The sequence below is a fragment of the Nilaparvata lugens genome, chromosome 4, assembly GCF_014356525.2.
Source record: "Nilaparvata lugens isolate BPH chromosome 4, ASM1435652v1, whole genome shotgun sequence".
NCBI lineage: Eukaryota > Metazoa > Arthropoda > Insecta > Hemiptera > Delphacidae > Nilaparvata > Nilaparvata lugens.
In genome coordinates this window covers 1810577-1825952 of record NC_052507.1, presented here as the reverse complement: position 1 = coordinate 1825952, position 15376 = coordinate 1810577, and the positions used below count along the sequence as shown (strand labels likewise).

Genomic DNA, 15376 nt, shown 5'->3' with positions numbered 1-15376 from the left:
GCTGACCAAATGCATAGTTCAGTTTTCGCAGCCGCTGTCTAAGGTACTGCACATGAGCCCCCCCAGCTCAGCTTATGATCGAATACAACACCCAGATACCTATACTGTTTAACTTGTTCAATAGGTGGACAGCCACAGACAGCAGACAATGGATTGCCACATGAATGCAACCTGAGCTCAATTGGTCCTGGGCTGTTACGTTGGAAAACTGGGAGACACTTAGTTTTTTTAATATTAATTGACAGGACATTGTTGTCAAACCAGTCCTTCAGCTTGACGAGATCGATGGATGCTTGATTGAAACATTCAAGTTGAATGTTTCAATCAAGCATTCATTCCAAGTTGAATGTTTCAATCAAGCATTGATTCCAAGTTGAATGTTTCAATCAAGCATCCATCGATCCCGTCAAGCTGAAGGACTGGTTTGACAACAATGTCCTGTCAATTAATATTAAAAAACTAAGTGCCTCCCAGTTTTCCAACATTATAATCCAACATTCATATAGTTGGCTAGTATTAAATATTTTAATGTCGTTCAGCGTGTTTTCCCAAGGATGAGACCTAATGCAATCAAATTCTTATATCATAAACCTACTATGTTCCAAATCGTTAGAGCCGTTTTCGAGATCCGTTGAACATAAATAACCAGATATAAATATATAAAAATACAGAAATTGCTAGCTTAATACAATAGGATGAATATTTAGTTAATATTCCAATTTATTGCTTATTCGCTTATGATTTGATTCATTTTATTTTTTTACAGGTTTACGAGGATAAAAACTTCACAGTACATCGTGCAGTTACTGAGCTGTGGGCCCTCCTAGTCTGGACATTGTCTGATAGTTCGGTTCTTCCTTTCAGAGTCACAGACTATGCTCGATTCCTGCAGAAATCTATCGATTCCATAAACTCTACCCATCAAAAAACCCTACTAGAAAACAATATAACACTTGGTGAGTCGAATATCAATCATTGATTGAGTATAGAGTATTCATAAGTATTATTTGCCCTTATAAAAGTGCAAAAACTAATAATTAAAAATCTGGTGTGGTACACTCACACAACTTTCCTCGCTCATTGAACTGTAAGCCTCATTCTTATTCAAGAGAATAATTCATTATGACAATTGGCGGCAACATGTTTGAAACTACTATCAGACAACTGTACATGTGTATATATAATTGTTTTCAGAGTACTTTTTCCTTTGTGTAAATTGTGAAATTCGAAGATCTTTTAAAAGTCGTCAAAACAGCTGTTGTACAGATGAAATATCTCGACTGGGTATGTGTTTTTTTATGAACTGCTCTACCTACCTACCTCATGCACGAGAAGGAGGTTACAAAGTCCATTTCTCAAGGATGGGGTGGACCCTCCATTTGTTTCCCAGGAAGGAGACTTATGCCAGTTAATAGAGCTGATAAATAACTATACAGAGTATGAATTTGAAAAAAATCGGTCGAGTCATTTTTGAGAAAACCGTGAAAACGTGGTTTTTTAGTAATTATCCGCCATTTTTCTCAAGAATATTACGGAGCTCCTGCAATTTTCCTAGAAATGAGACTCATGTCAGTTGATAGGGCTTATAAATAGCTATCCATGTTATACATTTGAAGAAAATCGTTAGAGCCGCTTTCGAGAAAACCGTGAAAAACATGGTTTTTTAGTAATTGTCCGCCATTTTTTCCGCCATCTTGAATTGAATTTTATTGAATTTCTTACTGTTGGATCCTCATGGTATAAGGACCTTAAGTTTAAAATTTCAAGTCAATCGGTTAATTAGGAATGGAGTTATCGTGTTTACAGACATACACACATACACACACACAGACCAACAACCAAAAATCATGTTTTTGGACTCAGGGGACCTTGAAACGTATAGAAAACTTGAAATTAGGGTACCTTAATTTTTTTTTGGAAAGCAATACTTTCCTTACCTATGGTAATAGGGCAAGGAAAGTAAAAATCATCAAGTAGAAGACACCTTGTTATCTGTCAGACCAGCTCTACAATGAGTGTGGTGTGATGGACGCAAGACAACTCTACTCCCTAGAAATTATTTACAGACTACACAAAAACCCAGAAAGCTTTCAAAACAGAAACCACTGTCACAATACAAGAAATAGAAGCCTTCTTATCACAAACGTGGCTAGGAAGGCAACATACCAACAACGACACTTCAACCACCTAGCACCAAAACTCCACAATTTACTTACTGTACAAATCAAAATAGTAGAAAACTCGAGAAAATTAAAATGCACCGTTAATAACTGGATCACAACTACTGGAAGACATAATATAAAAAACATAATTTCGAACAATATGTGAGCTCACTTACCCAATCTATTTGCACCCCACTCTAAATTTATGTATCACTACTACACCTGCTCTAGAACATGGGTTTCCCATAGGTGAGTAGGTTAATTTCCGAAAAAATGCAATTTATTCATATTTGTAGTGAATTTCATTTATTGTATTCTTGAATATTATGTAGGCTACATTTTATTGATTAGATTGTTTATTTGTGTATTGATGGAAATAAAATTTATTATTATTATAATTGGGATAGTATCATTGATTTTAAGTGTATCCTCCAGTTTAAAAAGTTCAAGTTTCAATTGAGTTTTATTGTTCAAAATATTAAATATCCCATTGATGAATTGTTGATTTATAAATTAATCTTTGAATCTCTGAATTCCAGATGCATTACAAGAAGCAATTAAAGAATTTTTATCAGTAGCTGAATCGTTTGATTCTGAATTGAAGGAAATCGATCAGACGAAGTAAGTCTCCCTGCATTTTCTTTTGATCTAAAAAACCTATTTTTCAAATTTCAATCAATGTTTGAAAATCTATAAATTGATGGATGTTTGCATGTTGATAAGTTTGATAAATATATATTAATTCATTGTCAAATCAATTGGTCTGTCAGATATAATTTAATGTCCAATATAAAATATATATTTATAAATGTCTATCAAATATAAATTGAATAAATAATTGTTTACATACCGGTACATAATGTAATAGGGCATTACTCTATTATATGATAAGATTGATAAGTATTTATTTATCCATCCACAAGTCAATGGTCTATAGTGAGGTCCACGTTATAATGGCAGTGTTTGATTAGCAATGCTATTGCTATCCTTGTTTATCATTGGACAAAACGGATAACGCTATCTCTTTCTCGCTTTGCTCTGTTTTTAGCAATGTAGAATTAATAATTGATTAACAAAATATTCCATCTTAGTTATGTAAATTCATTATGAAATTATTGAGAAATATAATTCCTTGCTTTATAAAATATGATAGATTATTTTAAACGAGAATGAACAGTTAATATTATACATTAATAAACCTGTATCAGCTACCGTCTATAGAAGGCATTCAAATCAAATAAAATCAATTTTATTTCACCACAACAGAAATAATAATCCTCAATACAAAGTTAAAAAAAACATATTGATATTTAAATATACCTACACGAAAAACAACTTTTTCAAAACAAAATAACATGTTTGGATATTGACAAGACAGGATCGGCAACGTTGTTGTTCTATCTTTCTCTACTGCCATTATAACTTGGACTTCACTATATCAATTATTGCATGAATAGCTATTGTCGACATATCGGTTCATGATGTAATGAAATTACCCCATTTTCAATATGCTAATAATAAGTCTTCTAATTTTGGTACACATCTACCACAAAAAAAAACGTAATATTCTCCTCATCATTTTCTTTGAAGAATTTCACAATTCAAGTGCATCTTGAATTGGAAGTAAGTTTTAAAAGATGCGACTCACTCCGCAAAAAATCGGACGAATAACATTTTCAATATCTTAATGCCGGTTGCACAAAAGCTGGTTAAATTTTAACCGTGATTAATTCCACGAGAACCATTCAGAGAAGCCGTCTTTTCAAAAACGCCTTCTCCGATTGGTTCTTGTAGAGTTAATCACGGTTAAAAGTGTTTCTTTTCTGGCTCAAAATTTTGCAAAATTACTCAAAAATGTCCAATTTGTAGATATTTGAGTGAAATATTTTTGTTTTTAATCAGTTTTTAAATATCAAAATTCAAAATTTTTAGTATAGTCATTAGTTTTGAAGTGGAAATTGGACTTTTTGAAGTGAAAGTGAAATCTTAACCTTATTCTTTTTTGAAACTTTTGTTTGTAAAAATTTGGGAGAAGACAGTTTTGGGCTATGCCTGTTGTCTTGTCCCAATCTTATTATATTTATTATAATTATGATTTGTAATTGTCATTTAAATAAATAAATAAATACATACATAAATAAATAAATAAATAGATAAATGAATAAATCCAACCGGCTTTTGTGCAACCGGGCCTTAGGAATTTCACCTATCAAAAATCACCTTTCGATTCACCAATAAATCAGTTTTTATTTAAATCAATCAAAAATCAGTCCACTTAGGCTCAGCTCACACTTACGCGACTCAGGTCGAGAAGAGACTGCGACTCTAGTCTCTTCTCGACGCAGCATGTGTTTTCAAATGGTGACACTCAGACCAGTCGATTCTAGTCTCCGCGACGTCACCATTTGAAAACACATGCTCTCCACTAGAGTCGAGTCTCTTATCGACCTGAGTCGCGTAAGTGTGAGTTGAGCCTTACATATCAATGGGAATATTATCTATAAAAATAATAATGAGAGACATACAATTTATATAGATAGCAGATTCCATTTATGATTGTTAAATGATATTATTAATTATTCGGATACAGTGATTAATAGAATGTAATTATTTTATTTCATTCCATTAAAAATTGTTTCTTATTTATTTCTGTTGCAGTCTACTGAAATTGAGAATAGCTAATGACAAGCTGGTTCATTTGGAGAAAACGTTGGTGTGTTCTTCACAATATGCAAGGTAGAACAATATCTAAACAAAATATAAATGTTATAGTAGTTTACACTCAAGTCCAAGAGATACCTGTATACTTTACATCAGCCCTATGTTCTTTCATTCACCAATCACTGCTACTATAGTAAGGTCCTGGCCCCCTATGAATTGGAGGAGCTTTGCGTCGAACATCGTACTCAATAATGTGTTGAAAACCAGAATTCACCCACAGTATCCATGCTTGTCACGAGTAGGTAATTCACTCACGTAGGTCACGAGTTTGTGGGTGGAGAGGCCAAAACTAAACAATGCTCAAAGAAGGGCGGCCATTCAGGCAAAACTTCTTGGGAGAGGTCAGGCTTTTGACCCTGCAGAGTTTCGGAGTGGCCAAAAAACTTAATAATTAAATAAATTTTATTTAAAAAGTATTGAAACTTTTATTGAAAAAAATGTTTGTTTTCAGACACAAAGTGCTGTGGAAAGGCGCATCAGATTATACCGGTTTCGGTCAGTTGCACATAGAGCTAGAAGAGTTGACCAGTGTGGGAGATGCATCTCAGGTTGTTCAACACATCTCCATTCTTGCCAACTGCCTGCATTCAGCCGGTCTACTTCTGCAGGACTCTCTCAGAGCCGTAACGACTGGTGATAGTGTCTTCAATAACAGGACATGACTTTGAATTAATAATACCAAAAAAGTGATTTAGTTTATTTAATAATAGGACATAACTGTGGAAACCTTTTCAAACTTTTTAGGCTTACAACTTGGTTTTACAGTATACATTTATTTATTCATTATCAAAGTAATTATTGTATGATATTAAAATATGATTATTAGCCTCTTGAAATCTTCTATCATTGGATAAGTGTAGTCTCAGAATTATATAAAAATTAATTTTTGAATAAAAACACTTGATAGTTACCAATATTTTTACTTTCCTTGCCCTATTACCATAGGTAAGGAAAGTATTGCTTTCCAAAAAAATTTAAGGTATACCCTAATTTCATGTTTTCTATACGTTTCATTACTTTCCTTGCCCTATTACCATAGGTAAGGAAAATATTGCTTTCCAAAAAAATTTAAGGTACCCTAATTTCATGTTTTCTATACGTTTCAAGGTCCCCTGAAACATGATTTTTGGGTGTTGGTCTGTGTGTGTGTGTGTGTGTGTGTGTGTGGGTGTGTGTGTCTGTGAACACGATAGCTCCATTCCTAATTAACCGATTGATTTGAAATTTTAAACTTATGGTCCTTATATCATGAAGATCCGACAATAAGAAATTCAATAAAATTCAATTCAAAATGGCGGATAATGGCTAAAAAAACACATTTTTCACGGTTTTCTCGAAAACGGCTCTAACTATTTTCTTCGAATTTATACCCTAGATAGCTATTTATAAGCCCTATCAACTGACATGAGTCCCATTTCTGGGAAAATTGCAGGAGCAATCATCAAATTCCATAATTCAAGCAAAGGAAAATGTACTCTGAAAACAATAACAATAGTATAATCATAGTTTTAATTATTTAGCCGCCAATCGGCATAATGTTATTCCCCGAAATTATCCTCTTTTAAGAATGAGGCTTATAGATCAATGATCAAGGAAAGTTGTGTGAGTGTACCACACCAGATTTTTTGTCTAGCTTTTACTAGACAGCTATTAAGTCAAAGCTATGATTTACTAATATCATAGAGTAACGATAGCATGAGAAGATATCCCATGATATAGGGCGTTTAAATTACTTACTCATCTACTCCTCAGCTCTATAGGTCTTTAAAACCCTCGGCCTCCCTCGCATACCCTCTCCATGTGTCTCGATCTTTGCCCTGCCTCCAAAATTAAAAAAAATCCAAGTTCAAATTCCAAATTTCACTGTTAAATCAATCTCATACTGTGCCGTTCTTAAGCTGCGTACACATATACGCTCTTCCAACCCGCACCGAGCACGCTCCTCCCTCGTACCGCCCTCGTTCCTCCATCGACCACAGTCGCTCCGCCCCCGCTCTGCAGTCGCACCCATCATGAACGTTACGGAAGATGTTAGATCTCGCGTTCCCCGGTCGATCATCAATCGCTCTGCTGGAGTGACGTTCGGTTGTGGAGCAGAGCGAAAGTCTGTACGCACCTTAACACTCTCACACGGCCAAAACAATAGTTATAGATAGTAGTCGACAGTAATCGGCTTGAAGTTTGGAACTATATACCATGGGATATCTTCTTTTACTATCATTTCTCCATGATTCTACACTCTATAGCCTTTCTACCCATTCAATAGAAGATTATATTAATTTCATTTTAAACTCTCTGATTCTCTCCTAAAATAAATATAAAATAATAACATATAAACTACCCATAGCATGGGATATATCTTCTTATTCTATCTTTTCTATGCTATTACCGTATCATTCTATTGAATGCCAATGTTTCATTGTTTTCCATTAAGTATGACTTTTATTGCGAGCTCTTTTACCTTTCTTAATTTTTTTCTGTTTATTAAAAGCATAAAACTTCAAAACTTCTTTCAAATATAGAAATTTCAATTGTTTGTTTCTCAATATTTAGAGTAGAGATAAACAATAACACAGAATACAGTTTATTGTAATGAAATTCATTTTTTCAAATTTATTCTGTTTATCAAAAGCAGAAAACTCCAAAACTTCTTTCAAATATAGAAATTTCAATTGTTTGTTTCTCAATTTATTAGAGTAGAGTAAAAAAATAACACAGAATACGGTAGGCTAAATTTCAATTAAATTCACTTTAAATTATGAGCTCTGATTGAATGAGAAGCATTTATGCTATTCATAAGAAATGCTAACAGTTTAAAGTAAATTTAATCATATATGCCTATCAGAGGTCCATTGTTATTCTTTCAACATCAATGAGTGAATTATTGGCTATTGTCTCCCAACTGATTTGATGGGAAAATTAAACCTGATGAACCGTCTATAATAAATATTTGTTTTTGAGGAAATTTATATATTGATTTCGTAATGTGTGTCACAAAAATAAGGGAAAATGTTCAGTATTATCTACTTTTATTGTGGTAAATTCTATATCCACACATTATAACAATAACATACACATACTCGATTCAATTTTTGGCATAGTTTCTTGTCCTAATTCGGGAAAAATAGAGTAATAAATTTGATTATTATTTATTCTTCAGCTCGTTAGTCGATCAAAAGTTACACAATGAATTCATGTAAAAATCTGGGATAGATTTCTTTACAAATGATAAATACTAGAGTTAGCTTGAGTTAATAGTGAAAATTGAAACATAAACAACCTATACCATGGGATATCTTTTCATGCTATCTTTTATCTATGATTTAATCACATTAGGCATATAGAATTTTTGGCTGCTGTGATAGAACGGTTGCCAAAAATAACTGGAATCTGAAAGTTAAGCTTGGACACTCGTCTACTTGATTCAAAGCTGGGACTTATTTTCGGATTCAAACCAGGAATAATAATAGGCTTTGTAGAATATCTGCCTCGTCCTATCGCTTTTTTTCTAGTGTAAGCTGAACTTTAGAATATTTTTCACATAATTCTTTTTTGCTGAGGATCATATCATAGTGAAAAGATAGCATAAGTAGATATATCATGGTATAGGTCATTTATTTATGTTCCAAATTTCAAGACGTTTTATTGTTAACCGATTACTGTCAACTACTGTCTATTATTACTGTTTTGTTGGGGTGAGAGTGTAAGAACTACACAGTATGAGAGAATCCAGTCTCACATATACAGGGTGATTCTTAATTATTGTAAAATAATTGAATACGTGATAGTAGAGGTGAAAATAAGAAAAAAGTTCTTATAAATATATATCCATAAACGCTTCATTAGCGAGCTATGTAGAGTGAAAGATTTCGCCCGGCGGAATTCAGCTCCTCTGGTGAAATACACCGATGCTGAATTGTTTGGGGACTAGTTTTTGAAGAACTTTTGGATAATTTTGGTATAAGTTTAATGTCATTTAGATATGTTACTTTCATATAAAAATAAAAGTTTTTATAAAAAACCGAATATTTTATTTGCAATCAGCTACAACCTATGAGTTATTAGTTCTCTCCTCATAAAACAGCTAATTTTAGTGGTGTAATTTATTACATAAGAATACATCTTATTCAAATTTTGTTTACACAGCTTACATAGTTCTTTTCAGAATTAAATTCTCTACAATTTCTATGCGAAAAATTATTTGTTTACTGGTCGTTAAAGAAAGTTATTGGGCATCAAACGTAGAAGTCTGTGTTTTTCTACTTGGATTTTTTGCATATTTGAACTTTTCTCTCAAAAACTACTCACACTACTGCTTTCAGACTAGTTTTATTTAATTTTTCAGATATTTTTCCATATGAATCCACCATTAGTTTCTCAAAAACTAGTCCCCAAACAATTCAGCATCGGTGTATTTCACCAGAGGAACTGAGTTCCGGGCGAAATCTTTCACTCTGTATAGCTCGCTAATGAAGCGTTTATGGATATATCTTTATAAGAACTTTTATATTACTTTTACCTCTACTATCACGTTTCAAATTATTTTACCATAATTAAGAATCACTCTGTATAACATCACCAAAAACAACTACAGTAGCCTACTAGGACTATCGGCTTGAGTTAACAGTGAAATTTGGAACGTTAATGATTTCGCCAATGAATTGCAACCAGAGGAGTTTATTGACAAAACATATACATAACTATTATTATTCACATATAAAAGTTGCTAATGATAAACTTAATCCTAATTATGATACCCCTCTATAATATTATGTGTCGGGGTGATCATAATAACCTTGAAATACCTTATTATGATATCTTTTCTCTATCATCATAACCACATGAGCTACATGCTTGTGCGTGCTGATACGGAGAGATGAGTGTGGACTTTTAGCTTTAGGTGGTTTCCGATCCACCGGGAAGCGATTTTAAACTCATAAATGGTATTTAGAGGAGTTCAGCTGTTCAGCTCTTATTATAAAGATGTCGTCACCCGTATACAACGGGAGTTTGTAGCAATCGCATGGAACTAAACGTATCTTATCGATAGCTTATCAACACGACCACAAAACCAAATCTCTTCCCTAAATTCATCTTCAATTGAGAAATACTAAAAGAATTAATTGTATTTTACCGATGGAATAACATATCTATTTATTCTATTTTTTATATAGATCTATTTCACTAACTTTCATCATCTTATTATATTAAGCGAGCAATATTTCTGTATATATTTTTATATTTGGTTATTTATATTTATTTATGGTTATTTATATCCAACGGATCTCGAAAACGGCTCTAACGATTTTCACGAAATTTGGAACATAGTAGGTTTATGATAAAAAAATTCGATTGCACTAGGTCTCACCCCTGGGAAAACTTGCTGAACGTCATAAAAAGGATAATTCATCCTTGGAAAAACAGCTGAGACTTTCGTCGTCTGTGGATGATAAAAAAGTGAGTTAGACGCACTCGGTCTGTGGAAAATCAAAATATCCCATCCCCGAAATTCGTAAGCTGACGTATAGCCAGCTGTAAAATATAAACACGTTCATTTTAAATAATTGTGTTCTGTTTATCAATAAATTGATAGAAATAACGAACGAAGCTCGGTGCCCCGATATTAGAGATAATATAGAAAACAATTTTTAAAAAGGACACTTTTATTTATATATTTATTTCTAGAAAATATAGTATTTATTATCTAGATAGTAGGCTATATTATATATTTTCTCTATGCTTGTACTGAAGTTTTTTTGGGCAAAACATCAATGCTTTCCTGGTAACCTAATGCTGTCAATTTAAAATGAATATCACTATATAGAATTGAGTCTAGAATGTTAATTGAGCAACTTTTTATGTAATTTGCAATATCGAACTTTATTATGGAGCTGCTTCCAATCTTGCCGCTATAACTATAACGGTACATAATGTTAGCTAATATACTATAGATACAGTAATAATTTATTCGCCGTGGGCTAAAGTGAGATATATATTTTAGGATTTTACTGTCTTCCTTCTTTTAGGCGAGTCCTCCATCCTTGTCTGTCCTCCCATTCACCATTTCTCAAATTCCTCATTACCATGGCCTCACCCACTTCAACCCTCCAAGACCGTCTCGGTCTACCTCTCCTCCTCCGCCCCAGTGGACTCCAATCTGTCATTATACTGAGTTCCACATTATAATGGCAGTGTTTGATTAGCAATGATATTGCTATCCTTGTCAATCATTCAACAAAGCGGACAGCGCTATCTCTTTTCTCGCTTTGCTCTGTTGCCATATCGTCTTTCAACAATGTGGAATTAATGCTAACTTAACAAAATATTTCATCTTAATTTTGTAAATTATTGAAAAATATAATTTATCGCTTGATAAAATATGAATGATTATTTTAAACGAGCGATGAACATTTAATACTACATCCATAAACCTGTATCGGCTACCATCTATACAAGGCATTGACAAGACAGATGATCGGCAGCGTTGTTCTCCTATCTTTCGCCACTGCCATCATAACGTGGACCTTTAACACCTTTTTAGTATCTTTTTCTTTTCTATACTATACCGAGTTTAATTCAAGCTTTTATGTGATATTGTATTTTCGTTTTGTTTTTCAATAAATTTCAAGTAGAGTTCAATTTTCAGCACTTCCTATATGAATAACACTAATGCATCACATTCAGCCAACACTGACGGTTGCAATGGATCTCTCTAAACTTGTTTCATTGATAACAGAGTCCAGTTAGACGCTGGCTTGCGATGGAGTGGTGGAGGGGATGATCAGCTGATCTGAAGGTCATTGCGCCATGATGTGACGAAGGACCAGCCGTAGCAGACGACAAACTAGTAGCGTTTCGCTCGCCGACGGAGGAGGTTGTGTGTGTTTTTGTGTGTGTGTGTGTGGAGACCGTTAACCTCAAAACATCACCATGTGCAGCGACTCACGTGACTGCCGTAGGGTAAAAGTGCTCTATACGGGAGGCACGATTGGTATGTTAAGGAATGAGGAAGGAGGTATGTATGCTATCAAGATACATTTTTTATTCATTTAACAACGTAATATGTCAGCTACGGTACCCAGCTATTCATCATCTCTATTGATCCATTCATGAAATCATCACAAATAGAAACTGAAGAGACATGAGATATTGTCAAAAATCTACTTTATTTTGATAGAACATTTTATTTCACAGGAGTATGTGAGCACGTGACCACACACGAAAACATGCTACTGAGAAATAATATTATAGTAATATAAAGTAAATGAATAAATATTGAACCCAATTTATGAAAAAAATTATTGTAGTAGAAAGTGTTTACTTACACTGTTTGTTTACTATAATGAGGTCCACGTAGTGATGGCAGTGGAAAGAGATAGGAGAACAGCGTGGTCGACTCTCTGCCTTGCCACTGCCTTCTGTAGAGGGTGGGTGATACCGGCGGTGTATCTCATGTAGTATTAACTGTTCATTCTTGTTTAAAATAATCAATTATGACGTTTTATTCGTCGAGAGAATATATCTTTCAATGATTGAATAATAAATTTTCATAACCGATAGTGAATATTTTGTTAATTTATTATATGTTTACATTTTGTTAATAAACTATCCGGGATCTGCTTTGTCGAATGTTAGACAAGGATAGCAACACGAATATCGATTAAATAAGCTACTGCTATTATATAACGTGGGCGGGTGGGCCTCTCTATAGTGTCAACTGTCAAGTCAATTATTACTTCTACAATAAATAATAAACACATTGAGGGTAAGCATCACATGAAGAATATCATTCCTAATTTTTATTGAATATTTTTAAATGTGTATGTATATCAATAAATAAATAAACAAACAAATAAATTGGAAACATCGTTCAAGTAAGAACTGGTTCATGATAAATAATAAACACAATATAAAATGTTGACTTGTTCTACTTTGATTCAGTTGTTGCATTCATATAATATAGAATAGTGTCAACTGTCAAGACAATTATTATTTTCACAATAGGCTAAATAATAAACACATTGAGTAAGCAACACATCGCAATCTGCTTTGTCGAATGATAGACAAGGATAGCAACACCAATTTTAATCAAATACTGCCATTATAACGTGGACATCACTAAAAAGTGTCATTTGTCAAGACAATTACTACTTCTACAATAAATAATAAACACATGTAAGCAACACATCAAGATATCAATCCTAATTTTTATTGAATATTTTTAAATAAACTGAAAACATCGTTCAAGTAAGAACTGGTTCATAATAAATAATTATAACACAATATATGTTGCCTTGCTCTACTTGGGTAGTTGGATTTATATTATATAGATATTGAGACTTTATGTTTGCAATAAGTGGAGCAAGTCAATGTCCTGTGTTACTGTTTTAATAAACGTACCTTTCACCAGTCAAGTTGCAGCATAGGATCAAGACTTTACTTCAACCCATAAATAGATGAATAGGAACAAGTACTACACCTCCAATATTGATATAGCTTTTTACTAGTAGTTCTGTGAACAGTAGACCTCACGCAGTATTCTCATCCACAAGTACCTGATTAAAACTATGGACCTTATGGAGATACAGCAATAGACTGGCTTCTCCACACATCTGTGTAATCACTTCTCAGCTGATTTATGATGAATAATTCTATGGTCTGATTTTTACTCTAATATTGGCGTATGAACTCCTTTTTACTTTCCTTGCCCTATTACCATAGGTAAGGAAAGTATTGCTTTCCGAAAAAAATTAAGGTACCCCAATTTCTAAATTTCTATACGTTTCAAGGTCCCCTGAGTCCGAAAAACTGGTTTTTGGGTATTGGTCTGTATGTGTGTGTGTGTGTGTGTGTGTGTGTGTGTGTGTGTGTGTGTGTGTGTGTGTGTGTGTGTGTGTGTGTGTGTGTGTGTGTGTGTGTGTGTGTGTGTGTGTGTGTGTGTGTGTGTGTGTGTGTGTGTGTGTGTGTGTGTGTGTGTATGAGTGTATGTGCGTCTGTGTACACGATATCTCATCTCCCAATTAACGGAATGACTTGAAATTTGGAACGTAAGGTCCTTACAATATAAGGATCCGACACCAACAATTTCGATCAAATGCAATTCAAGATGGCGGCTAAAATGGCGAAAATGTTGTCAAAAACAGGGGTTTTCGTGATTTTCTCGGAAACGGCTCCAACGATTTTGATCAAATTCATTCCTAAAATAGTCATCGATAAGCTCTATCAACTGCCACAAGTCTCATATCTGTAAAAATTTCAGGAGCTCCGCCCCATCAATGCAGATAGATTCCTAATTATCAGGCTTCAGATACAATTGAAACAAAAAAAAAATCAAGTGGAGAAGATTGAGAATGAAAATCTCTACAATTAATGTTCAGTAACATTTTCACCTAAAATTGAAAATAAGCTTTAAATTGGAGAAAATGTGATTATTCAATTGCAAATTATTGTTGATTCTATTAAATCATTCACTATGAAGAGATAGCAGACCTCATGTGTGGATAGCAGACCTCCAGCGTTATTGCCCTGTCACCAGCTGGCTCAAATCTTTGAATAGTAGACTTGAGATGCGCGGGAACACTAGCGTCAGGTGATCAATTTTCATAACGGCAAGGAAAGTTGTGTGAATGCGCCACACCAGATTTTTCCTTTTATATTATTATCCTTGAAATGCAAAATTTCCAAAAACCTTGTATATACGTCGACGCGCAATTAAAAAAGGAATAACATACCTGTCAAATTCCATTAAAATCTATTACCGCGTTTCGCCGTAAATGCGCAACATATAAACATTTAAACATTAAGAGAAATGCCAAACCGTCGACTTGAATCTTAGACCTCACTTCACTCGGTCAATTATAGTATTTTTTTATATGTATTATTTATATTTGATTATTCCTCCATCTAGAAAAAAAAATTCTGAACATTCACAGATTTAGTCAGTAGTAATCATATATCAAGTCATCCAAGATTCACCAATCAATGTACGCCAATATTAATACAATCTGCAATGTATTGCTACAGATAAAAGATAGCATAACAAGATATCTCATGGTATAGGGCGTTTAAGTTCCAAATTTCACTCTTAACTCGAGCTGATAGTCCTAGTAGTTATTTTTCGTGAAGCTATGTGATGCTGGTAGCCTCTTATACAGTGCCGTCCATACTCCATACTCTCTCCCCCGGCCAAAACAATAATAATAGACAGTAGTCGACAGTAATCGGCTTGATTTATAAAATATCGGCTTGAAATTTGGAACATAAACGACCTATAATAACATGGATATCTTCTTTAGCTATATTTTCCGTATGGTACCGTATTACTAATGCAATAATAACCTTAAAATGCCTCTCAAGAATGCCTCTTCTCTATCGGTTTTCTAACACAAGAAGCGTTTCTAATAAAACTCCTGTAGAATAGCTTACAGGAATGAGATAGAAGGATAATATATGTCAAATATATTAATATATTTCAAGTGTTTGTGTTTTGTTTC

At 33.7% G+C, this 15376-nt stretch overlaps 2 protein-coding genes across 2 annotated transcripts in view; both read left to right on the top strand.

Annotated features, from left to right (window-relative positions):
• The window catches only part of LOC111051758 (glutamate carboxypeptidase 2-like), a 53973-nt gene extending 48428 nt beyond the window's left edge, over positions 1 to 5545 (top strand). Inside the window, exons 13-16 of the mRNA XM_039425645.1 lie at positions 767 to 956; positions 2702 to 2783; positions 4821 to 4898; positions 5335 to 5545. Of these exons, the coding sequence (XP_039281579.1) occupies positions 767 to 956; positions 2702 to 2783; positions 4821 to 4898; positions 5335 to 5545 (561 nt within the window). The remainder of the gene's footprint in view (positions 1 to 766; positions 957 to 2701; positions 2784 to 4820; positions 4899 to 5334) is intronic.
• A 6171-nt stretch (positions 5546 to 11716) lies between these two features.
• The window catches only part of LOC111051752 (L-asparaginase), a 47290-nt gene continuing 43630 nt past the window's right edge, over positions 11717 to 15376 (top strand). The window contains 1 exon segment of the mRNA XM_039425509.1: positions 11717 to 11898. Coding sequence (XP_039281443.1) covers positions 11814 to 11898 — 85 coding nt within the window. The 5' untranslated portion in view covers positions 11717 to 11813.